This window comes from Dasypus novemcinctus, chromosome 8 (assembly GCF_030445035.2).
Source record: "Dasypus novemcinctus isolate mDasNov1 chromosome 8, mDasNov1.1.hap2, whole genome shotgun sequence".
Taxonomy (NCBI): Eukaryota; Metazoa; Chordata; class Mammalia; order Cingulata; family Dasypodidae; genus Dasypus; species Dasypus novemcinctus.
The window spans coordinates 98,870,120-98,894,369 of record NC_080680.1 but is presented as its reverse complement, the minus strand read 5'-3'; the positions used below and the strand labels follow the sequence as shown (position 1 = coordinate 98,894,369).

The following is a 24,250-nucleotide window of genomic DNA, read 5'->3' as shown; positions in this document are numbered from 1 at the left end:
CTACTGTTGGAAATGGGAGAGGAGGGGAATATTTACTAAACACCAATTCTCTGCAAGGTCTTGTCCTTATATATCCTTATAAGTCTATTTTATCCTCATTTTGCAGATGAGATCAGAAAGCGTAAGTCACAGGAAGTAGTGAGCTAGGATTTGAACCCACATCTCTCTGATTCTGAACCTGATACTCACTGCTTCTTTCGAAGAGGTTGGATATGTTTCTTTGTAGACCACAGGTAACCCAGAGAATCTGCTGTAAGCTATAAGTTCTTAATACATCTGTGGAGTCAGTTGGTCTCACACTTAAAAATATATTGCATCATTTACTCCTCACCACAGATTTGCAAATTGGTCATAGTATCTCCGTTCTTTAGAAGAAGGAACATTTCCAGCTTACATGGTTTGGCCACTATACTACACAGTCCTCCCAGAATTATGCTGTGTGGAAGCTAGTGCTAGGACCCAGACTATTATTTCCATGAGGGAATTCCTTCCCAGCATTTTTTAAAGAAATTTATGGTTTTTGAATCCTGAATCCCTTAGAAAAAGCAGGTGAGGAAATAGGAGGAAAAAATATTATAATTATCCTGTGAATACTAAAGCTTAAAGGCATATTATGTTACTGGTTTGAATATGCTCCTTCATCAAGTAAAAAAAAAATGAGCAGGAAACACTGACACATGGATTGACAGTTAAGGGAACAAGAACCCAGACAGGTATGTAGAAGAGAAATGGTCACCATCTAATCAGATGATCTTGCTTTTGGTTGTGGCTGTGTTCTAAGTGTGTTTGTGGTCCTGTCTGCTGCTAATGGTGAGTCATTCTTGCAAATAAGTTTGTACACATAGTATACTTTATACAAATTCTGAGTGGTGGTACAAGAAATAAGCTTTAGCAAAATAAATTTTTAGTTGGCAGTATTGATGTGTGATTCTGTGTAGTGCTGTTAACATTACTAGGATCTTTGAATATTTTATAATTTGATTACTGTCCACTAATATTCCCAAGTGGTTTCCAGTGTTTGAATATTCCCTATCAGCTACAGTTCCTTGTAAATACCAGCAAACAATATTTATTTAACAGTTTTTTCATTTATCTATAATGAGTAAAGTATGAAAGATGTTGGGAATATTTTTGGAATAACTTCTGATTTCAGGAATTTCCGAGAATTCCAATTTCCAAAGAAAAACACTTGTTGAGAATTTGGAAACACTAACCTAGACCACAGAACCAGGTACTCTCCAGCTGTGGTAGGATAGGTTCACTGATCTCAGAAGGGTCTATATGGCTGCTGACTATAGAGCTGGGCCTACAGCCTAGGCCTCTTGATACTCGAGGCCATTCACTTTTCATTCCCTTTACATTGATTTCAACCAGAGAATAACCCTTGATGAGCCCCTTGTTCATTAACAGCTACAAGGTTGAAGCAGAACAGTGGAAAGAGCTGGGAGCCATAGTTATGAGTATTTCTGAGGGCAGAGACAAATAGGGTCAGTTCTTATTTCTTACTTCTCTATGGCACTCTGCTGATGTTTCTTTGCTTCCATGGGTCAAGTAGAAAAAGTTTCCACATCTCTCTGGTGATCAGGATGGGGATAATAACAAGAGAATGTGGTAGGCAATGGCTGGAAAGGCAAGATGGCCAGAGAGAGCAAATGGGTTGCCGCATTTCTCCTCAGCCTCCAAGAAACCAAGAGTAGAGCCAATTCTTCCTGCTTCTGACAGCCGATAAGTGATTTTTCAAAGGGAGTTTTAAAATTGTAAATCAGACACATTAATTATAACTTTAATATAACAAATGTTATTAAAAGCAGCAACTCAAAACCGTAAATCTTTCAGAAGGTGCACAGGGTTATAAGGTCAGTTGGCAGTAATGCAGCTATTATCTGGTACAAATGAAACACTGTGATGGGGAGTCAGGGTGACCTTGCTAGGTGTTGTGCTGACTTCCCAAGTTGGGAAGACTTCCCCCCTGCCCACCATCACCCCTCTTCAAGCTCTCTGGAGGCTGAGTAAGAAAGGTGCAGATGCACTGTAACAGGCCTTGTTCAGAAAGCCTAGAAAGCTGCCCTGGGAGGTTGCCATGCTCTAAAGTCAGGCAGAACACCACAGATTGGATCTGAGGTCCCACATCCCGGCTGGGCTGGGGACTGGCCTCTCAGCTTCTCTTCCACCTGGCCCTAGTCAGGGGTCTTGGTGGCAGCAGCTGTGGGGCTGAGAAAGGGATAAGGGCCCAATCCAGTTCGTTCCCTGCCTGGGCTGCACTAAGGAAACGGGGTAATGCTTGGCTGAGCACAGGAGGTGAGATCCTATTTGAAAGGCACTGTAGGAGCTAAAGATTGAGGCAGGGAACACCTGATCTTTCTCAATTCCCCCCCTGAACACGGTAAGGTAGGGAGGGGGTCAAGGCTAGTAAAGGAAAAAACAGCCTGCCGCCACCATCCCTCTCCCAAAGCTTCATCCACCTTTGCCTTCCAGTCGGCAGCTTCCAAGACCCACCAAGCTGGAGGCCACAACAGTAGCTGGCAAGGCTAGTCCCCATCAGGTGCCCATCCCCTTCCCAGTGAAGGCACTTCCTTCTGTTTTCCCATCGAGTGAGTCAGTTTCTAGTATCTCCAGAAGCAGCAAAACTGAGGGTTCCCCCCTCTCACTTTTGGTTTCCTCCAGATAGGCCTGAATTTGAGTGTAGGTTCTAAGAATACTCTCTATATACCACCAACAAAGGCTTCCCTTGGGATTGAATAACACATGCCCTTTAAAAATCCTAACCTATCCCAAAAAGTGATTGTCAGTTTCAGGGTGGGACGGGGGATATGGAAGAGAGTATGAGTCCTTTTTGCTTCCCTCTGAGACCAAAGTTACTTCATGGGCTGAAAGAAGGGCAGGAGCTAGGCTTTCACATTTAGTATGCAGCACATAGCCCCTGAAGAGAGCCAGGGGAAGTGAAGGGCAGGAGCCAGGCTGGCATTTGAGGGAGTGTGTGGCTGTGTGTGTATACTTGCAGGGCGGAAGCTGAATGGTTGTGCCTGGATGTATGGTTATTTGTTGTGTGGAGTAAGCACATGTGGAGGTAAGCTGTGTGAACAAATGTATACTGCTTGGGTGTGTGTGTAGTTGGGCCTGGGGATGAGAGAACAGGAAACTAGGGTTTAGCGTGGCTTGGCTTCCCTTCTTCCTGCTTCCCCCTCCTTCCCTGTCTCTGGTTTTCAAAAATGCCTCCATTCTAGCAACAAAGCCAGGTTCAGCTCCATGGCAACTAAGGGGATGCAGCCTGGGGAAAGGAAAACATACATGACCTCAGAAGCTTAAACCTACAGCCTTACTCAGCCTTAATTGGTACTGGTGCCTTCTGAGGCAGAAACCCAGCCTCTTAACACTTAGATCCTAAGAGCCCAGGGCTTCTGCCACACAGGCTTTCACAGAGGTGTTGTGTTCTCCCACCCTCACTTTCTAAGGGCAGGGAGAAATGGCAGGGAAGGGGGAAAAGAAAAGCTCTAAGAGGCATCCTTTTATCCACCTTCACCCATTCTCTTCCAAAAGTTCCCCATTCTCATAATGTCCCCAGTACGAAGCCACCCCATAGGTCAAGATGAACACATAATGTGTGGAAACATACCCAAAAGGGACGAGAGAGTCAAGTTAAGGGATACAGAAATGGGGACCAAGAGAAAGATTAAGGCCTTGGGATACTGGGTCACAGACCACAGAACCAGGGGATACAAGTTCAGAGGAATTTGAGGGGCTGGGGTGGAGATACTGAGAAATTGCCAGCAGGACCTGAGCACACAGGCAAAAGGGTGATGAGCCTGAGGCGGTCCAAGAGCAGAATGAACACAACAGAGGTGCAAGTCTTGGCCTGGGCAGAGCCTCCCTGGTTGGTAAGCAGGCAGGCAGGAGTTTTTGCCAGGCACTTGGAGTCCTCCCCATCCTGCTCCCCTCCCCCGACCTCAGCCTAGAGAGAACTAGGGAGCCTGTGACTTCCACTGTCCCTCCTTTGGTTTCCAGGGCCCCCAACATCCCCTGAGGGCTAATCAGTAAGGAGTGGTCCCTTCCCACTCCACCAGATACTGAACCTTGCCCTCGGGGGTGACCCTCCGAGCCAACACCTGGTACTTCTCCCCACAGGCCAACCTCCCAGCTGCACCAAAGTAGTTGGTGATGGATGATTTGAGGTGGGACAAGGATGAGTCATCTTCACTGATGCTCTCGAATGTGTGGCTATCGATGCCTTCATCTGGCCTCTCAGGGCCCGAAGCCCCCTCTGCACTGCTGTCTGAGGGGCAGCGTCCACCCAGCTCAGCTGCCCGTCGCTTTGCCCTCAGTGGCATGTACGCTTTGGCTGCCAGCTTCCTCTTGCGGCTGCCCACTGTCCGTCTGTACCAGGAGGGGGAAAAGGAAGATGATGGGAATGATAGGTTAAACATAACAAGTTCTTCTCCCTGAATACCCTCCTAGGTACAAGGCACTGTCAGGCTTGGGGATGGATTATCTCACTGGATCCTCACAAAGCCCAGTAAGGAGGGAAATAACCTGCTGGAGAGTGGCAGAACTAAGATTCAAACGCAGGTATGTCCTCGCACATGATCTTTACCTTTATATTCAGGGATTCAGCTTTGTATAAATCCAGGGGCACCACTCTGTGCCCCCTGAAGTGGTACAGAGCAGTGGCCCTATTTACACTGCCTTGTCCCTCATCTGGACTCTTCCTTTGTAGCTAGATGAGCCAAATGGTTACAAGTGGGGGTTAGAGACTAAAGTGCCTGGTACCCCAGAGCTTGGTTTGGAGAGACAGACACATGCACATATACAGAAAGAGGCAGAAGTGATAAACAGACATGCAAGAAGGACACATTCACAGATACTAAGAAACAAACCAAGATCCAAAGAGCTAGTGAGAAAGAAACAGGAAGAAATAAATGAAAATACATGAGACAACAGCAGAGAAAGACACTTAACAGATGTTTCAAGGGAGAAATATGACTCCACGACATACCTCTGTAGGCATTATACCTTTGATTTGACTTTTGCAAGGGTCTAAGTATGCTAAAATACAGTTAAAGATGCCTCAGAGTTAAAAAGAAATCCCCATGTGAGCTTTGCAGCCTCCACCATCCCCTATGCTGCTGAGCACCAGCTACACCAAGGTAGGCTATTGCCCTAGCTAGGTCTTGAGGGATTTCTATTCCCTTTCCCAGACCCTGAACCCTATAAGATGCAAAATTCCTTTTTATCAAGCCTGCAAATAAATGTATCTTTCCCTTAAAGACCCTGAAAGATACCAGTTTCAAACAATCAAGAACCAGGGTCAGGGGACCTGCAGTTGGAAAAGCATAGGCAAGCAAAATCATTGCACACAGAAGAACCCTAGGATGAAAGAAACTCTGGTCGAACAACTCTGAAACTAGAATCACCCTGCAACGTGTGTCTCACAACCTTGTGTAGCAGGTAAAGACCAGCATTCCAAAGGGATGAAACCATAGCAACTTGGCTCCCAAACTTAACCCCTGTTTAAAACCCCAATGGTTCAGAACCTAAGGGTCTCAGAGCCAGATACACAATCACAGAAGGCCAGAACCCCCAGTCCAGGCCTCAAATGCACAGAATGAGCTATGCTGTCATAGAAGCTGGAGACGAAGGAAACGGGGGAACTTGCGAAATTACAAGGCCAGTCTTGGAAAGCGCACCTGGAGTCATAGGAGAGGCTGGTGGAGGCAGAGCCAGAGGTGCTGCCAGCATCAGTTGAGTCCACATCTGAGAAGAAGGTCTGTCCTGAGCTGGCACTGACAGGGATGAGAAGAAAGTGAGTCAGCTGTTGGCCTAGACCAGCGAGGTCCTGCGAACCTGGCCCTCAGAATCCCTTGGGAGCTCTCCCTTTGTCTCTTAGCTCCTGTGACATGCATTATTCATCCAAAGGGAAGCCTGTCTGCCCGTTGTGGAGCTTTCCACCACCACACCTACAGTTGCTGCCTCCTCCCTGTCTGTCCATTTTCTACCCATCCAGCCTTCAAAGTCCAGAGTCAAAAAAGCCTTGTAGCACCGGGGTCAATAATTAAAATTAAAAACAATGAGCATGATATCTCAGGCACTTGTGCAACATTTTGCAAGTCAAAAGTGCTTTCACTTGCAGGATGTTGTTTGAGCTTCATCACAACTATGTGAAAATATGAGGTTCAGGGAAGTTAAGGAATTTAGCCAAAGTCACAAGGCTAGTAACTATGTAGTGCCTGCAGCCGAAGTCAGTCTGACTCCAAAGCCCTCCGCTCTTCCTCCATGCCCACAGGACAGCACTGCATGACCTTTAATAATTTGGGGAGTAAAGTAATGAAAGATGCAGACCCTCCCCTGATGTGTTCACAGTGCAGATGGGAGATGTCATGTTACAATGTGGTCAGCATGGGATGCTGTGGGAATACACAGGAAGGCATCTAACATAGCCTGGGGAGAGTTAGCAAAGGTTTCCTGGGGGAAGCAAGAGCTTGAGGACTTTTCAGATGGGGTGGAGTATGGCAAAGGGTATTCCACACAGAGGGAACAGCGTGAGCCAAGATGGGGAGGCATCAAAGCAGTGTGTGCAGGGGAGTAATCACAGCAATTTTGGTATAAGGTGTGAGGCAAGGAGAGGCAGGAAAGGGAGTCGGAGACCTGTGGAGGGCCCTGGTAGGGCAGGTCTTTTTTTTTTTTTTTATTAGGAGGCACCAGGGATTGAACCCAGGACCTCATACATGGGAAGCGGGAGCTCAACCAACTGAGCTACACACACACACCCAGGGGAGGTCTTGAACACTACACTAGTTGTCCCACTGTCCCATGGGAACCCTGGAAACTTTCAGCAGTAGAGGATATACTGAAAGTTCTAATGAGGAAGACCCTGCAGGCAAGCGCCCGCCATACTGGCCCCCCCCCTTTTTTTTAACCTCTTATCCTTTTACTTGGGGGTTTCAGTATGACCCTGCAGCAGGCCTCTTCACTGGGTGCCTCATTGTTACCTTTTTAAACTCTGAATTTCATCCAGTGTGAAGTCAAATATGCTGGCCAGGTGGTGATTTGTGCTCCAGGCCGAGGTGAAGTCACTCTGTGGACACAGAGGGAGGAGGGAGTGGGGTCAGCCAGGGCAGCTGAGGGCATGGCTCTGCCTAGGTAAGGAGACTTATAACTTCCTTCTTAATCCAAGTCCTGACCAGGGGGCAGAGTCACCTCAATTCTGGTCCTGGGTCTGTCTCTAGCCAACGGTATGACCTTCACCTCTCTGGACCTCAGTTTCCTCAATTGCAAAATGGAGACAATAACCCCTGCCCTGCTTCACTTTTTGAGGTGTTGGAACTAAATAATGGTGTAAAAGTGCCTTGTAAACTGTGAAGTGCTGGGAGATGTGAGGCCTTATTAATGATATTGCCCAGGGGATGGGTTTAGTAAGAATGTAGAAGGAAAGTGACTGCTGTAGAGCTCTCAGTTCATGGATGGGCTCTGACACTGCCTTGATGTGTAACCTCAGGGAAGTTATTGCCCCTCCCTGGTCCTCAATTTCCCTACCTGGACAGTGGGAGCAAAGAGATTACCTGTCTTGCCTACCCCTTCTGGTTCTTGAGAACTTGGGGAGATAAAGGAATGATGCAAGTGCCTGGGCTTTTCCTTGTTTAGCTGTAATAGGAACTAACTTCTTTAAGGGATGTGGGAGATTCCCCGGGGCCATGGGATTTAAGTCTTCTGCACAGGAATCCCTAATACATGTTGACCCTATTGTGTAAAGTGGAGAGCAAGAAAACAAGAAACTAACACTGGGAATAGCATCTTCCAGCAAAAACTTTGATCTTTTTCTTCTATAAACTCGCCTTTTCTGCTGCTGGAATTCATGAGGCAACAAACTGTGGAGACAGAAAAGGAAGAGGGTGCCTCAGTCAGAGCCTGCTGGTGGGGCACAGAGAAGCCTTAGGAGTAGGTGGGGCAGCACTGGGGTTAGAGCAGTGGGGGTGGGAGTGGGCTCTGAACGACAGCAGCATCTTCACAAAGAGACTGGAGGGAGGACCTTTTAGGCAGTAAGTGTGGGTGTGGAGGAGGGTATGGTGGGCAGAAGAAGGTGACTCCCCAGGCACATGCATCCAGATGCCCTGCCCCCCAACGCCCAGGACAAGAGGGCTCAGCCAAGCCAGGAGAGCTAGGGACCCCTTACACTCTGATTTGCTCTTGATCTCTGCTCATGCCCTAAAGCTGCAAAGCTGGATTTCATAATTTGACTTCCCTCCAAGCAAAGCAACAAGGGGACTGGTGGAAGAAGCCTGTGATCTGGGATAAAGTTTTAGCCAGCTTCTAAGTGGCCCGCTCAGGGTGCCTACAGTTGGGACTAGCTGGGCATAGGCCCTCCCTGCATACTGACTGGGCTACCACATAGCGGGCGCTGGGAGCAGAGAAACATAGTGCAGCTGCCACCCTAGCTCCTGGTCCCCAGGCACTGACCTAGGCTTGCTCTTTCCTTTCTTGCGCAGCTCAGAGGAGGCACCATTCTCATTGGGTACCAACCCCTTGTCAGGCAGCAGCTTCCCTGGAGGATTAGGTGGGACACGGATTCGCAAGCGGAAAATGCATTTCTTCTTCTTAATCTCCTTGCCACAGAGGAACCTGGGGGGTGGGAGAGGAGAAAGCGCTGGAATCTGTCAGTCCATCCTTTTGGTGAGTGGGGCTAAGTGTTAAACCACCCTCTCTACCTCCTCCCTGGGCCCAGAGCTGAAACCCTGAGTGGCTTCCCCAATGTCAGGTGGTAGGTGAGAATGTGGATGGCAGCTCCTCCCCATTCCTTGCCCTGCATGGGTGTGGTCCTTGCTGCTGCTCTGCCTTTTTTCTTTGCCTCAACCAACCATACGGTCACCTCCCAGCTCACAGCAGACCTCTTATGGTTGAGACACTGGATTCTATACCATTCTGTTCTCTGGCTCCCCAAAGCGATTCGAAGTACCTCAAGGTACTTCCCTTGTCCTTCCAACACTGGATGAGCTGTCATGGGCTACAGAGGTGACCCTCAGGGGACTCACTAACACTGGGAAGGGAGGGAGCTTGATGTACTGAAGAATGGGGCTATGTTTGGGCCCCAAACCATGCGAAGGTGGGAAAGGGAGTGGGTAATTCTACCTAGAGGTGTCTGGAAAGGATTCATAGAAGCAGGGACCATGTCTTAATCCCCACTGCTTCTTCAGCATCTAGAATAGGGTTTTTCACAGAAACAACCTAATATTTGTTGATGGAATGAATGAAAGAGATTAAAGAGCATCCTATGAAAAGGGAACAGCATAAGCAAAAGCACTGAGATAGGAAAGCATGGGGTTTAGTGCAGCTAGCATCCAGGATAAAGCAAAGGGAAAGTGGCAGAAAATGTTAGCAGGGTGTCATCATAAAGGCCTTGAATGCCAGGCTAAGGTGCCTGGACACGGACTTATGGTCATTAGCAAGGGACATAGTCAGCTATTTGGAGAATTCAGCAGGCAAGATGGGAAGAGATGGTCTGGGGGATGAGTTAGGAGGCTGCAGCCCACATGAGAGATGATGACTCAATCCTTCACTGCCTGGTCCAGAACAGCAAGAGGGGCCCTCAGAGATAAGGGGTTGTAGGCCCCCTGTGGAGTCGAACCCAGTACCAAAACATGTCAGGCTGCTGGGGTACCAGGGGAGATTTGGAAAGGAGTTGGGGTGCTCTCTGGATCTTGAAAGATTGGAAGGATATATATGGTCAAAGAAAAGGGGGGAGGTACATGCCAGGCAAGGAGTACCTCTTGAGCAAAGGCTATGAGATAGGAAGAACCATCAGACCGAAATCCCACCTTGGGGTGCCCCATGGCATTCCCTCCCCTCGCTGCACGCACCGACTTTTGTAACTGTTCAGAGCGTTGAGGAGATGAGGTCCTCGATCCGTGACAGGGGTGCTGGTCAGCTAAGAGGGAGCAGACCAGCAGGACAGAGTCAGAGCCAGGCACGTGGTGTCTGAGGAGGCCCCAGCCCCTTCTTCCCTTCTAATGCTTATAAGACCATCAGATGAGAACCACTGACTTATTCCATGATCTCAGACAAGGCTTTTCAATTCTCTGAGCTCATTTCCCCATTTGTAAATGGGAAGAACAACTCCTGTCCTAAATGTATCATACCCTTGGCCCAGGAATGGTACTCCTGGGGGTACCAGGAATACCCCCCTATATGGAATCTATCATACAGACGTAATATTAAATGTGAACAAAGCTTTACTTACAAAGATGCTCACTGCAGTATTGTTTCTAATGATGGACAAATGGGAAAGAAACTAAATGCCCAACAGTAAGGAAACAACTATACTATGGTGGAACCCTAATGCAGCTATTAAAAATGCTTATGAAAACTCTTTAGTATGTGGAAAAGTACTTATAATATCAATTGAAAAAAGAGAGTTTGAAATGGTATATATAGTATAATCTAAACCTTTTAAAAACTCTATGAAACTGAGGCTGGAAGGAAATGCACTTATATATTAATAATGGTTTCTGGGAGGTGTGATGTGGGAATATGGATATTTTTTTTTTTTCAGTATCCTTCTTCATACTTTTGGTACTTTAAAATGTTCTACCAGAAATATGTACCTTTTTTAATAAGTCAGAAAAAATGTTTTTTTTTTAAATTCTAGCTCTATTTTTTAGGACTTTGTAATATGAATGTCTATATATTGTCAAACATTGTAAATAGAAATCACATTATCTTATGAAAATCCTTTGCAAAGCATAAAGGTTATCTCTCTTTTTTTTTTTAAATCCCTGTTTCTTTCAAAGAAGAATTTGGGGTGGTTAGTAAAGAAGACACCTCACTCTGGATGTGGTGGAGAGGATTCCAAAAGTGTCATTATCGAAAATGGGGCATGGCCCCACCATGGAAGGTCCAGTCTCTGCTCAGCCCCAAAGCTGTGCCTGATGACAGGTAAGTCACTCTCCACTTGCCATCCTGAAAGTCTCTTTGGTTTGTTACTTTACTCCATGGATCCACTGCTCCCAGATCCTGGTGACCCATCTCTGCTATCTGGAACAGGACCAGCAGGGGGCAGGCCCACTTCAGTTTCCATCCTAGTTAGGTACTCTGGAGTGGGTCGTACACCTCTCAGTAGAGAGCCCTGCTTCAGCACAGCTTAGTCCCAGGCCCTAGCTCCCTGCAGCTGAGTTCCCACTCACTGACAAAACCTGTGGCCAGAAAGACCCTTGCAGGATACAGGTTCCAGAAGCCTGTACTCAGGGATGCAGCAGCTCAGACAAAGCAGTGTCACTTGGGGATGCAGTTGTTCTAGTGGAAGGCAGTGTCTCTTGGAATGAGATCCTAGTCCTGCATTGTGTGGCCCTGGGCAACCTTCCCTGCCTCTCTGGGCTTTGGTTACCCCACTTGTGGAATGGACTCCTGCCACTCTGACATCCCATGGTCCCTGCATACCTTGCCAAGCTGCAGGAGTTCCCAGTGCTGGTTGACAAAGGCCAGAATCTCCTCAAAGTCAAAGTACTTCTTCTTGCTCTGCACCCCCAAGTTGTAGAGGGCCAGGTGAACCACGTCCACCCTGGGCAAGGGGGCAAGGAGGTGGGGTGGGTGAGGCAGCAGCCTGCCCAGATCGGGCTGGAGCTTCCTGGGTTCCAGTGGAGGGTCAGGGGCAAGGATGGGGCCAGGTGACTTGAAATGGAAATGTACCGGAGGGAAAAAGGGGAGAGGAGGTAGGAGGGTCAGGGGCGGGCCTCTGCCAAGCCCTACCCGCTCACCATCGCAGAGGCAGCCTCTCGATGTACTCTGGGCCCTGGTTACACACGGAGCAGAAGAACAGGTAGAACCTGTGGGTCAATGGAGAGGGGACCTATGGTGGGAGGGGCTCTAACACACACCCCCACCTGCTTTCCCATAGTCAATGTTCTTGCTCCTGGGGCTGGTAGCCTCTGAGGGGAATAGGACAGGAACCAAGAAATACTCCCCTACCCTCTCTAACCCCTGCCCCCAACATGCTCCCCAAATATCATCCCCCTGGACTGTGGCTGAGTTTGGAGAGAATGAACTGGGTTAGGCTGGGCTGCAGAGGTCACCCACTTCCCTTCTAACATAAACACAGACACAGTCACAAACAACATAACATGAAACACCAAAGAAAACACACATTATATGCCATTGTCTTCCATTAACTTACTCCACTGGTTGGAAGCCTGATCAAGCCATCATTTCTCCAGTGGCTCTTACAGTAATGCTGGGCAGGGGTTCGGGGGTGGAGGGAAGAATCTGTGTCACTGTGTCATCCCCTTGCCCAGACAGTGAAGAGACTGGGGCTAAGGGAGGGCCGGGACTTGGCCAAGGTTCCCCTCAAGTCAGTGCAACTGAAGATCTAAACCTGCTTGTTCCTTCATTGCCTCCTGGTCCAGCCAAGCTGAGGCCTCCCCCATCTTTATCTGCCTACAATAGACAGGTGAACACTATCATAAACCCCCAATTAGCACTTACCGGTCTCCGAACATCATAGGCTCATTGAGGCACTGGGTGCAGGCCTCATGAAACCACTGCCTGCACCGGTAACACTGCAGCATCCGCAGGTACCATCTAGAGAGAAAGAAGAGCCAGCATCAGTCCAGCCCATACTCCCAGCCCAGCATAAGCCTCAGTGCCCTTCCCCACCCCAACTCAGCCTCCACTGGGGGAAAGGAAGAAGAACTCATGTTTACCGAGCACTTAGGCTATGCAGGGGAGGTCCTGGGTGCAAGGCATATGCTATTTCATTTGTTCTCCATCTGGTAAAAGGTGGGCCACCTGCCTCCATTTTACAGATGAGTCAAAGAGGTTTGCTCAAGGTCACAGATAGTAAGTGGTGGATGGTGACTCAAATCCTGGTCTCCCTAATTCCCCCAGCATGCCACAATGGAGCCCACATCTCTGGACTGCATCCTACATGCTGCTTCCCAGTTTGTCACTAGTAGGGAAAAGTTTGCTGGGAGACTTCATGGGAGAATAATGGCTCCTATAAACTTCATGTGGACAGGGATCATGGCTAGTTTTTCTCTCCCAGTATCGTCAACCCTATGATGGCCAGCCACCTATTCACTGAATATAAATGAAGAGCAAAAAGGTATCTTCTTAATAACAACTGCTGCTTGGTCACACCTTGTGAGGTGTGTTACATGGACCACCTATATCAGAATCACATGAGGTCTGGGTTAGAACACAGATTCCTTGGTTTACTGGAAACATTTAATTTGGGGGTGGGAGGTGAGTGTCAGGGAGATAGATTTTTAATTCTCACTTTGGGTGACTACCCATCAAGATTTGAGAAATAGTGCCTTAGAGCTGTAAAGGAAAGTTTCTGTAAGCATTTCTCTGTCTGATATTCCCTAGGCTTCCTAACACTGGGAAATTGGTGGACCCAGGTAATTAACCCTGTCTAAGAGAAGCAGTTGTTATTTGCCAGTTACCAGCTAGAGCTGGGCTGTAAACACACATCTCAGTTCTCATCAACAGTGATAGGGGCTGAAATTTAACACTCAGAGGTCCTCAAGGCTGAGTTTCCTAAGGGCACAGACCCCATCTCTTAATTCTGTGGCTCCTGCCATAGGGCCTGGCACTGGGTTCATCCAGCCCCGAGCAGCAGGCTCAATTGCCCAGGCTTAGCTCTGCCTGGGGTCCAGGGCAAGAATCCCCTCCACAGCATCCTTACCCATGACCCCCAGCTGCTGCTCACATACCTTCAGGGAGAAGGATCTTAAGACCTTACTAGGCAGCCTGTTTCATTGGCTCTGATAGTACACAGCTTAAGCACACAGCTGCCCTGTCTGCCACTGCCTTACAGTGCTAGCACTAGCCCTCCCATCTCCAACAGCTCCCGCTGCCTCCCTTATCCCATTCAGTCTCCATCCCTCATCTCCTCTGCCTTGAGGTCCCATCCCTCAGGCTTTCCTCTTGGGGTTGCTCCCTCAGCTCCACCCCTGCAATCTGGAGCTCCCAGGGCCCCACCCGTGGCCTTACTCTCCCGGCCCGCCGCAGTAGCAGTAGCATTGCTGCTGGTTGGTGCGGTGGGGCGAGTCCCACTCGAGCTCCTCGGGCTGGTAGGACAGCACCATCTTCACAGCCTGCAGCGTCCTGGCGATGGCGCCTTTCTTCAGCGCGCCGCCTTTCTGGGGGGAGACAAGAGCCCAGGTCATCCTCCGTGTCCTAGTTGGGCCACACTGTCAGCACACAGCTATCAAAAGAAACGCTGACCAGGGGTTGGGGGGATCCCATGGGGTTGAGAAACACAAGGAGCTTTTCCCCACCATTCCCAAACTTATCCTCTCTGTCCCAGAAGGACTTCCATTAAGTAGTTAAGAACAATAAAAGAAAATCAACAATTACTAATATGTACTGGGTATGGATACTTAAAGGAATTTCTCTTTTAACAATAAAACACCATTTATTGGGGACCTCCTACTCCTGACACCAAACCTGAGTCCATTTAACAGGTAAGGACTAAGGCTCAAGTAGACTAAGTAACCTGGCCAAGGACATCCAGCTGGTCAGTGACAGAGGTGCTGTCTGCCTCCAAAGCCCAAGCATGACCCTTCTGTGATTGGGAGTCATCCTGAGCCCAGGGAGTGTCTGAACTTCCTAACTGGAGGCAGGGGGCGAGGCGGGAACTTGGAAGGATGGAGGGCTCACCCGCACAGCCAGTGCAAAGATGCAGCGTCGGCAGAACCAGGGTGTGAGCAGAGGCCGGTCGGCACTGCCTGCTATGGGGATGTGGCACTGCTGGTGGTAACCTATGGCAGAGGCAGGGATGTGAGGGCTGCGGCAAGTCCTATGAGCTCGGTACCTGCCAGCTGCTGGGGGAATGGTTGGCAATGCCTGTCAAGGCAGACAAACTGGCATCCGGGCAGGGAACTCAAAGCAGCACTGGCCCCCAGGGGGAAGGCACCAAGGTATGGCTTCTCCCACCCGTGCTCTCCACCCAGGGGTACTCCAGAGGCCCCGACTCTCCCCAAAGGTCACACCCTGGGCCTTTACTCTGAGAAACTGGCCCCTTGTCACCCCAGACTTCCAATAGGGGCCCCAGCAGCTTGGAGCAGTACCCATCAGAACCAGTGAGGGGATCCCATCTGTCGGAGCCCTCAGTAGGTCGGGGCCCTCTCAGTGCCCTGCTCATCACACTCACCCAGGCCACACTTGCCACAGATGAGGATCTCATTCAGTGGTCCTGATGACTTCCCCAGGCAGATGTTGCACTTGGGCTCCTCACCTGGAACGCCAGCTGAAAGAGAGGCCCTGTAGGGTCAGGCTTGGCTCACAGGTGCTGAGCCTCTGCTGTGTGCCAACATAGCACTGGACCCATATGCCACCTCTTTCAATCTCCCCAACCTCTGTGAGGTACCTATTATCATTACCCCATTCTAAAGATGGGGAACTTGAAACTCAAAGAAATGAAGTCTTTTGTCCAGAGTCCACAGCTAGTAAGTAGGAGAGGTAGGACTCAAACCCATGACTGTTTGATGTCAAATCCATTTTTCTTTTGACCATATCATGCTGCCTCTCCTGCCTAATTTAACTTGTTTTGTTTAACAAAATTATGTTAAGTAATTTTGAAATTTTTACTATGGGAAAGTTAAAGCTTATATAATAGACAGGATGCTGTAATGAAAGTCCATGTCATCAACAATTAGGAACTCATGGTCAATCTTATTTTGACTGTACTCCTATCCACTCCCCCCCTCCTGTATTATTTTGAATCAAGTCCTGGATACTCAATCATTTTTCCATAAATATTTCAGTGGTATCTCTGAAAGATTAGAACTGTCTCTTTAAAAGCATAGCTACATCACCTTTATCACACCTAAAAAATTAATAATTTCTTAGTATCAAAAAATTCTGTTAGTGTTCATATTTCTAGTAATCTCTTAAATAGATGTCATAATTTTAGCAATTTATTCTTTTGAATTAAGATCCAAAATAAAGTACACATGTGGCAATTGGTTGATACATTTTTTTCTTTTTTTAAAAACACAAGTCCTTTCATCCATTAGCTTAAAATAGAATGACAGCACAATCATGAACAAAAGCTTAAGCCAAACACTGGTACCAAATATAGCACTTAAAAAGAGAGACCTGGGAGCAGATGTAGCTTAAGTAGTTGAGTGCCCGCTTCCCATGTATGAGGTCCCGGGTTTGATCCCCAGTACCTCCTAAAAAAAAAAAAAAAATGAAAAAACCAACTCTCATTGGGGAGAGAGGCCTGAGCCAGGCTCTGCAGAGTCTTTCCCAGAAATAGGGGCTGCAGCAGCTTCAAACATGCACAAAGACAGGCAAGAGAAGGTAGCATCCACTCCACGAAGGGTTAGTAAAGTAAAAGGAAGGCAGAGCAATAGACTCATGAACAAGGATGAAGGACAAATGGACAAAGGGGTTGTACTTCCTGATGCACTGGAAACCTTAAATCACACCACATAAGCCTGAGAGGTTCTTAGAAAGAGTACAGTAAGTGGGGGAAAGAATATGCAGCAGCTTGAGAAGAATTTGATATATTGTCTTGGCACTCAGCTCTTATGCAAGCAAGACAGCATATCTCATGTTTTATGTTAAACTCATACCTGGGCTGCTTGTTCTGGCTCCTATCACCTTGACTGAACAACCAACACTGAAATTGTGGCAGTGTCTGTTGCCCTAGTAGACCTCTGACCTTGTAATGAGTATATATTTGAAAAGAAGAGGCATAGTGAGACCTCTGAACAAAATCACAGGCTTCATTGGGCAAAGGGTTTCTGCCTTCTTCCTTCTGGTGCCAGAAGGTCTCTATGGGAGAGGAGTTTGATGTGCCTGGGCCCATTTGGGCTCTGGGTTCATCAGCAAAAGCCTTCTCTTTAGTGCCCTCTTCCCCCATTCAGTCCAAGTTCATAAAAGGTCAACTCTGAGAGCAGAAGAAAAAAAAAACTTGAAGTAAGCAAGAGTTTTCTTTCTATAGCACTTGTTACTGACCAGAGGGGTTCTTCCTTATACTTACTTTAGACATTAATCTACCACAGTGATTCTCAAGGTGGCAGGCCTGCTTAAGAGGGGCTCTCAAGATTCTCCAAAAAGGTTCTGTGCAATATACACAAGCCCCTAATTCCCTCTCAGTTGGGAATCAGGCATCTAATGATAGAAATCCTAAAAGGAGTGTGTTGTACAGGTGAACAGTGTCAGAGGCAGAACAAAAAGTTAAAACTCCTAGGTGTGGCAGACACCAAGAAGATAGAATACATTTTTCAGGAATTTTTCTGAATCAGTAGGCTATAAACAAGTTATTCTCCCTGTAGCTAAACCACAGGAATAAGCTCCAAGCTTCATAGCCAAGATAGATTCACCCACTTATCTGGAATAACAATATGAATTAAAGAAATACAATCCTGTTCTAACAATAATTTCCAGAAGAACTTGCCCATCCCTATGAGGTACTTGATACTAGGTGTAGCACAGGCTAATCACTGTATGATTTCTTGGAAGGCTGACTTTTCTGTTTCCTTCTCTTTGACACTACAAGGGGTCTACCAACTTGTTATGAATAAGCATTAAACCTTTGAAATACTTGACAGTCTTCGCTTTGAGCTCTAGGGGGGCATTCTTGTCACACACGACACTCTGCGGGGATACTGCCAGAAGGCAGGCACAGTCCACATGTGGCTCACTTCCACTTTGATGGCCTTGTACAGAGCAAACACCTTGTATGCGTCCATGATAAGGATCATCACCTCTCTAGCATCCGCAATGGTGCCCAGACCCACCATCAAGGGCCATAGTGGTCACCTTGGTGAGATCCCCACTGAAAAACCTAGTGTTGGCCAGGATGGTGTCCATGGCCATTGTCTTCACACCGGTCCTGGATACCAGGCTACAGCCCAGTTTGTTGAAGACAATGTGTCCTTCAGAGCCAATGCCTCCAATAAACAGCTCTATCCCACCCACAGCTGGGATCTTCAAAAATGTCACACTCAGCCTGCAAGTTGGTTGTATTCCCACCCAGCATATTGGTGTTTTCTCGATGGGTGCCAATGTGCCAAAGAAGCTGTTCCTCATCCAGTGGTGACTCTTTGGGTGGCCTTGAGGAAGGGCCATATACTCATCCCCTTTTAAGGTCTTCACACATTTAAAGGACAGGTCCCCCATTCTTGTAGTACTCAATCAACTTCTTACAGCAGCCAAGTGGGGTGAAGTACTTGTCTGCCCGAGTTTAACTGGATGATGTGCTTCCTTATTTGGCTGCCCCACTCACTGGCCTGAGAATAGGGGTTGAGGATGATAAGCTTCATTGTGTCAAGGACACCTCCAGTGGCAGCTACAGTGACTGGTTGATATATTTCTTAAATCATCTTTAATCCAGTTTCCCTTTCCATCCTTTTACTTGCAATTTTTTGTTGTTGTTGAAGAATACCATGTTTTTATGTGTGGATAAATTACATTTTGAGGTATGTCATGTCTAATTTCCCCTAGCAGACTGCAAGTTTTGTGAGGGGAGAAATGATATCTCTTCATCTCTATCCACGAAGCCTAATACAGTGTGTGACACAGTTGACATGTTGATTGAATAAATGGCCAGGAAAGAACCTTGCCTCCTATTCCTGAATATGTCCCCAGGAAGTTGCAGTAACTCCTGGATAGCTTAATGAAGTGATGGAGCAATAACTATGGTGTACCCAGCCTTATGCTCACATCTTGGGAGATGCCCATGAGGAGCAGTCACCTGGTTGCAAAGATGAGCCATTCTCCAGCCAAGCATCACAGCACCTCTGTGTTGCTTGAGATACTGTGGGTCTTCTACACAAGGTCTGCTAAGATGAGCTATATTCCTTCTCCAGCTGGTTCCTTACACTTTCGATATGAGGGTAACGCAGGAGGGTAGATCCTCACTGCTTTGCTTTGATCTTCATGAAATAAATTTGGGCAAGAGAGGCTTGGAGGAGAATCTGTCTTCACTTGCCACAATTTCTCTGGAGAAATGGGCTATTTGGAAGCTCTACTAGCTGGTTGGGTTCTAACCCATCTCTTCAGATAAATTCTTTAGAAGCTGCTTCCCTGTCACCTCCACCATAACAGCACTGGGCTAAGCACCTTCCATGGATTCTCATTTAATGCTCACAGTCACCCTGGGAGACCAGAATTTCATTATCCCATTTTTATTCATATGAAGAAACAGATGTTACATCACATGCCCAAGGATATGCAGATAGTAAGTTGTAGAGCAGAGCTAGAACTCTGGCCAAGGTCTATCTTGCCCTAAAGCCTACCTCTCTTCCTACTCCCAATACTATCATGTCTGTTCTGTTAGAGTATAAATGGCAAACAGGTTTCTTCTCTGATTGATTGGTAGTATATGCCTGGAGCTCCATGCTAAAGATCTGAGTGTGGCATTGATTAGTGATGTCTTATGTGCATGGGAAGAAAGAGTGGTGACAAAAATGCCTCCAGTTTTCCATCTCTGTAAGAATATACCAGCTCCTTGAGGGGAGTGATGGTATCTGATTCTTCTCTGTATCCCCCACAGGGGCCTGAATATGATAAAGACAGGGTTTTGTTTGTGGAATAAATAGTGGTTGCAAGAGGAATGAAGTCAGGCAGTTCTCGTGTATAAAGTGCAGAGCCCAACCCAGCTCCCTTTCAACGCTGAAAGCTGGTTCAACCCCACCCCAGGCATGTTCATCTTCACGCTGCCTGTTTCAAACTCTTTGCTCTGTGGAAAGAGCTGCCCCCAGCAATCTTCTTCACATGTTGAAAGGGGACACATGCTCAAATGTAGAGGTGAAAATTCTCATTGCTTGGGTGTCTCCCCATTCCTAGCCCTTCACTGACCCAGAGCTTGGTGCAGCAAGAGATGAAGTACAACAAGGGAGCAAACACAGGCCTGAGACCCCCAGTCCCAGCTCATCCTGAACCACTTTCCTCATCTGCCCTGAATCCCTTATGAGGTCATGAGTACTCAAGGGGATGACAAATTAGATAAACACACAACTGATAATCTGATCACCTCAGGTGGGCTTGGGGTGTTCGCAGACAAGGCCAAGTGCCAGGAGTAGGAGATGGAAGGAGAGAAGGAAAAAGGAGATAGAGGAGAGAGGACCTGGGGAGGGCAGGGAACCTGAAATCTTAGGAATACTCACCATGTTGTATGTCCTTCCACAACACCCAGTATTTGGAATTATCTTCGAAAGTCACAAGACAGCTCTGCTTAGAACTGCTGACCTAGGACACAGAAAGAGGATTAATGTGGGAAAGTGGCTGGGGAAAAGGCAAACCAGAATACGGTCTTTTCCATTTTTGTCCCTGAAGGGCAAAGACAATAGACTCACTCCTTGAGCTCCAGGAAGTAGAGCTAAGCTAGAAGGGGAAGAAGTGTGGCAATCTCTGGAGGTACCCTGCTTCTAGTCACTGGAATTGTACAAAGACTGAGAGACAACAACTTGGTGGGAATACGGAGGACAGATTGGTCAAATGCTTGGCTGTCTGTGGTCCTCTCCAACCTGAGTTTAATTGTTTATAGGCTATCAAAACACTTTTCTAAAGAACTGGTTGGATGATGTTTGCCTAAGGATGTTACATGCAAAACCAGGCTCTGGTTCCTTTTACTTTGAGCTTTGGTGCAGGAGAGACAAGAGGGGAATTTCCCAGCAATCCCCATTCCCCCATCACTAGTCTCAGAGCCTGGCCAGGGGATGAGGAGAGGGATGCTGAGCCTGGGAACAAGGGCCAGGGGAAAAAGTTTACCCTCTTGATCTTCCCGAGGTAGTACAGTCCATCTGTCCACCGGCACAGCACATACTGGCCCTCCGTCAGCTTGGACATCAGGTCTTTGAAATTGTTCCTGGCCTTTACCAGGGCCCCCTTGTTGGGGAGGTGGCCAGTGCCACCATAGGAGTCCCGAGTCCCTGGGTCCAGAGTGTGATTCTCCATCAGCTTCCAATGACACTGAGAGAGAAAGAGAAAAGGGTATTCACTTCCTGCTTACCTGCTCCAGAAGGCCCTTTAGGGGAAAAAAGGAAGCTAACATTTATGTAACCCGTGCTACATGCCAGACAAATTTATCATTTTACTGAATCCTCGTGACAACCCTCCAAGGGAGACTTTATCTCCATTTTACAGTTGGGAAAACAGGTTTGGGAAGGAAGGGGAAGTGGCTGGTGGGTCAAAGGCAGAGCCATAGTTCAGAATCAGGTGAGCTGATTCTAAGTAAGTCCTGCTCTCTTCTCATACCATGCCACCTTCTAAAAAAGAATCTCTCAACCAACAGAGCAGTTTTTCTGTCTTGGGGGAGCCTGAACCATACTCCCCAGCTTAGCAACCTGATACTTTATCCCTTACGCAAACATACTCCTTGTTCTCTGATTGGAGGGCCTTCTCCAGGGGAATGAAGTTTTTATTGCTTACCTGTCCTGACCCCCTCAGATCTAGCCAGGGAAAACTCACCTAGAAAGGAAAACTTATGAGTGGCTTGTGAACTGGTATAGATTTGGCTATCTGTGTCTTCTGTAATCCTCCTTTCTGTCCTCAGTTATGTGATGATTTAATGGAAACTAATTCTGGGACATTTAAACTGGCTTATGCTTTTACTACAAATGCAAATTTGTTCTGAGCATTTAAGTCATCTCCATACTACCCTCTCCATGCTTGTCTTTCACCATCCAGTAAAACACACTGCTCCCCACTGCTTTCTGTCTTCTTGAAAAGGGTATTGCTCTGGTCCCCAGGATGCCCTCAGACAACCAATGAGTTGTCACAGCCATCTGACTTCAAGAACAATAACTTCTGGCATCTGCCCCCTTTTTCATCCCTCTTGTCAACCTTTAGGCCTTTTTTTTTTTTTTTGCCTGTGCCATTCATTCATTCCATTACTGTTTCCTGAGTCATGTGCTCCACTATGCTAGGGATCTAGTATGGGGCTATGTACCATGTATCCCAGTGCCCAGTGCTAAATAGGCTTTCCCGTCCCTGCCCTCCCCCCAAAGGGCCACCAGTTCTTGTCTTAAAATCCCCTTCCAGAAACCTTTTGTGGCTCCCCAGTGCCTTCAAAGGAAGATCGAAATGCCTTTATCTTATGTTTAAGTCCCTTACCAAGGGCCCCAGCGGTTCTCTGGACTCACCTGGCTTGATGCCCCTGGACACACACTCCACTCCAGCTGTTTAACACAGCCTTGCTCTGTTTCCTGCACCCGCTATTCTGGCCCCCTCCCAGGCACTGGACACCTGGTCTAAGGATTATCTGTCGACAGGGAAGGAATCCTGTGTGAGTGTTTCCTTGTGTTTGCATACCCGTGTGAGAATGTGTAACATTGTCGACAGCAGTGCACCAGTGTAATATGAAACTAAATGCATGTGTGTGCAACCAATTTGAGTTTGTGTGCGTGTAGGGTGTGATGGTGACTGTGAGGGTCCCTGGGACTGGCAGGGCACCACTGCTGTGGGCTTGGCTCCCCAGACGGCCACGTTCTCCCTCCGACCCCCACTCCCAGCCTCCACTCCACCCCTCTCCACTGCTATGCTCTTTTCTCAGGGCACGGCGCACAGGCACTAGATTGGGGATGTAGTCCGAACCCTGCCCTCCCCCTGCCACCTGGCTCCTCCCGCGCTGCGAGGTCCCGCCCGCCCAAGCCGCGGCAGGTTCACAAACTGACACTTCCTCCCCGCCACGCTGCTGCGAGCGGGCCCGGCTGCAGCGCTCCCCTCCTGGCCGGGCGGGGCCCTCGGGTGGCGGACCCCCACCCCCGCCTCCATCCTCCCGGAGTTGGCCCCCGCGGGCTGTGATTGGCTGATTCAAACCCATCTGCAAAGAAATGCCTGTTTGCGGGTTCCCGTCGGCGTCCAGTTCAAATCCGCGGCACCCGGACCGCGGGGCCGGGCGGGGGCAGGAAGCGAGGATGATTCATGCGCCGGGGCCTCTCCCGGGGCGGCCGTTGGCTTTTTAAAAAGGGTGTTTAGAAGGGGAAAAAAAAAAAAACTTGTAGAAGTACCCCCTTCGGGTTCAAGCGCTCCACTCCTCGGTCGCACCCAGGCCAAACCTCCCCCACCCCAGTCCTGCCGGAGCCCGAATTCAGATGTGAGCAAAATCCGAAAACGCCCCGATTTGGGTCCCCCTTCCCTCCGCACCTCCCGAGCAGGAAAAGTAGACTTGGGGCAAGGGAATAGCGACCTGTCACCCACGTCCCCCTAAGTCTCGGGGGCCCGGGAGAGGTTCCCGCTGCCCTGCGGGCACGGTTCACGCGGTTTCCCCAGGGCGCGCGGCTCGGCAAGTCTCCAACCTCCGCACCCCCTGAAGTGTTTGACCCGTTTTGGGAGGTTTCGAAGAGAGAGGGAGGTGTGGAGAGAGAGGAGTGTGGTGAGGAGTCCCCCTGCCCGGCCTGACCGCCCGCAGCGCGAAACTTACCGCAAGGGTGCGTGTCCGCCGGTCCCACTTGGAGTCTGGCCACCAGGCGCATCGGCGGCGGAGGCGGTTGTACTCGGCCCGCGGCTGCCTGGCCGAGTGTCCGCCCGTGGGGCCGGGGTCGGGGTCTCGGCGGGGGCGGGGCGGGGCGGGGGCGCCGCGGGGTGGAGGAGGGGGGAGGAGGAGGGAGGGAGGGGCTGGGGCGCTCAGGAAGGGGCCCCCCGGGCGCAGGGCGCCATCTTTTTCGCGTTTTCCCGCGAATTATTGACGTCCCGCTTATGTAATTAGCTGGGGCCGCGCCGGCCTCGCCATTGGAGCCCGCGGCCACCGGGCCCCGCAGCGCCGCCCGCGCTCCCCCGCGCCCGCCCCCGGGCCGCCCCCGCCGCGGCCCCCGCCGCGCCCCCCGCCCGCGCGGGCGCGCATCCTCGGCGGCCACAACGCGCCGCGCGCAGGCACGCGGCACGGACACACGCGCCACGACACGGCCGCGGCGCGGCGCCGGCACAAGGTAGACTCTCAGGAACACAGCCCGCGTACCTGGCACACAGAGGCTTGCACACTTTTGGAGGAAACACACAGACGTACAACTGTGAGCACAGGGCACAGACAGCTGGCACAGACAGCGGGGGTGTGCGGACACTTGGCGCAGACTCAGACTCACAGCACAAACAGAGCCGGGACAACCTGAACAGGATTCACAAACTAAACACACAACACCCTACACCTACAGCAGCGACATTCTGCCTAGATACACAACCCGAGCATAATAAACAGATACACGACACAGTGCACACAGCACCCATAGCACATCAACGACACAATAGACAAATATGAATACAAAAGGTGTAGACATTGATACATATAAGGAGAGACTGTACACAGCAGACACAT

General features: G+C 49.0%; 1 protein-coding gene, 1 long non-coding RNA gene and 1 pseudogene across 8 annotated transcripts in view; 1 reads left to right on the top strand and 2 right to left on the bottom strand.

Annotated features, from left to right (window-relative positions):
* Positions 1 to 24,250, top strand: part of LOC105747595 (uncharacterized) — a 73,004-nt gene that overhangs the window by 25,354 nt on the left and 23,400 nt on the right. For 3 of the 5 annotated variants that reach the window (XR_011649478.1, XR_011649475.1, XR_011649479.1), the window contains 2 exons: positions 4,453 to 4,563; positions 10,779 to 10,920. This is a non-coding gene — a long non-coding RNA (uncharacterized lncRNA). Of the gene's footprint in view, positions 1 to 4,452; positions 4,564 to 10,775; positions 10,921 to 24,250 lie in introns of all 5 variants that reach the window. The other 2 variants (XR_011649477.1, XR_011649476.1) reach the window with 1 other exon arrangement.
* On the bottom strand, positions 1,748 to 23,695 carry PHF19 (PHD finger protein 19). Of its 3 annotated transcripts, XM_058302471.2 has the most exons (16): positions 22,083 to 22,111; positions 21,370 to 21,408; positions 20,710 to 20,910; positions 20,106 to 20,187; positions 15,137 to 15,232; positions 14,644 to 14,744; positions 13,975 to 14,123; positions 12,463 to 12,558; positions 11,739 to 11,807; positions 11,422 to 11,542; positions 9,846 to 9,913; positions 8,449 to 8,610; positions 7,772 to 7,859; positions 6,984 to 7,069; positions 5,682 to 5,777; positions 1,748 to 4,371 (listed from the first exon to the last, which is right to left on the bottom strand). In XM_058302471.2, exons 3-16 carry the CDS (start codon positions 20,893 to 20,895, stop codon positions 4,029 to 4,031), a joined length of 1,743 nt encoding a protein of 580 aa, XP_058158454.1. In that variant the 5' UTR covers positions 20,896 to 20,910; positions 21,370 to 21,408; positions 22,083 to 22,111; the 3' UTR covers positions 1,748 to 4,028. The 3 variants fall into 3 exon arrangements, with proteins under 3 accessions (XP_058158454.1, XP_058158451.1, XP_058158452.1); XM_058302468.2 differs by lacking the exons at positions 21,370 to 21,408; positions 22,083 to 22,111 and adding an exon at positions 23,363 to 23,695; XM_058302469.2 differs by lacking the exon at positions 21,370 to 21,408 and having other exon boundaries at positions 22,083 to 22,201.
* On the bottom strand, positions 17,340 to 18,298 carry LOC111759121 (glucosamine-6-phosphate isomerase 1-like; annotated as a pseudogene).

Bases quoted from the DNA above. Each gene is read 5' to 3' on its own strand.
- PHF19 (XM_058302468.2), bottom strand. From the start codon at position 20,895: ATGGAGAATCACACTCTGGACCCAGGGACTCGGGACTCCTATGGTGGC. The intron at 11,543-11,738 runs GTGAGCGGGTAG...CCCCTTGCCCAG, and splicing joins GAGAGGCTGCCTCTGCGATG to GGTGGACGTGGTTCACCTGG. The intron at 9,914-11,421 runs GTATGCAGGGAC...GCTCCCTCTTAG, and splicing joins AACTCCTGCAGCTTGGCAAG to CTGACCAGCACCCCTGTCAC.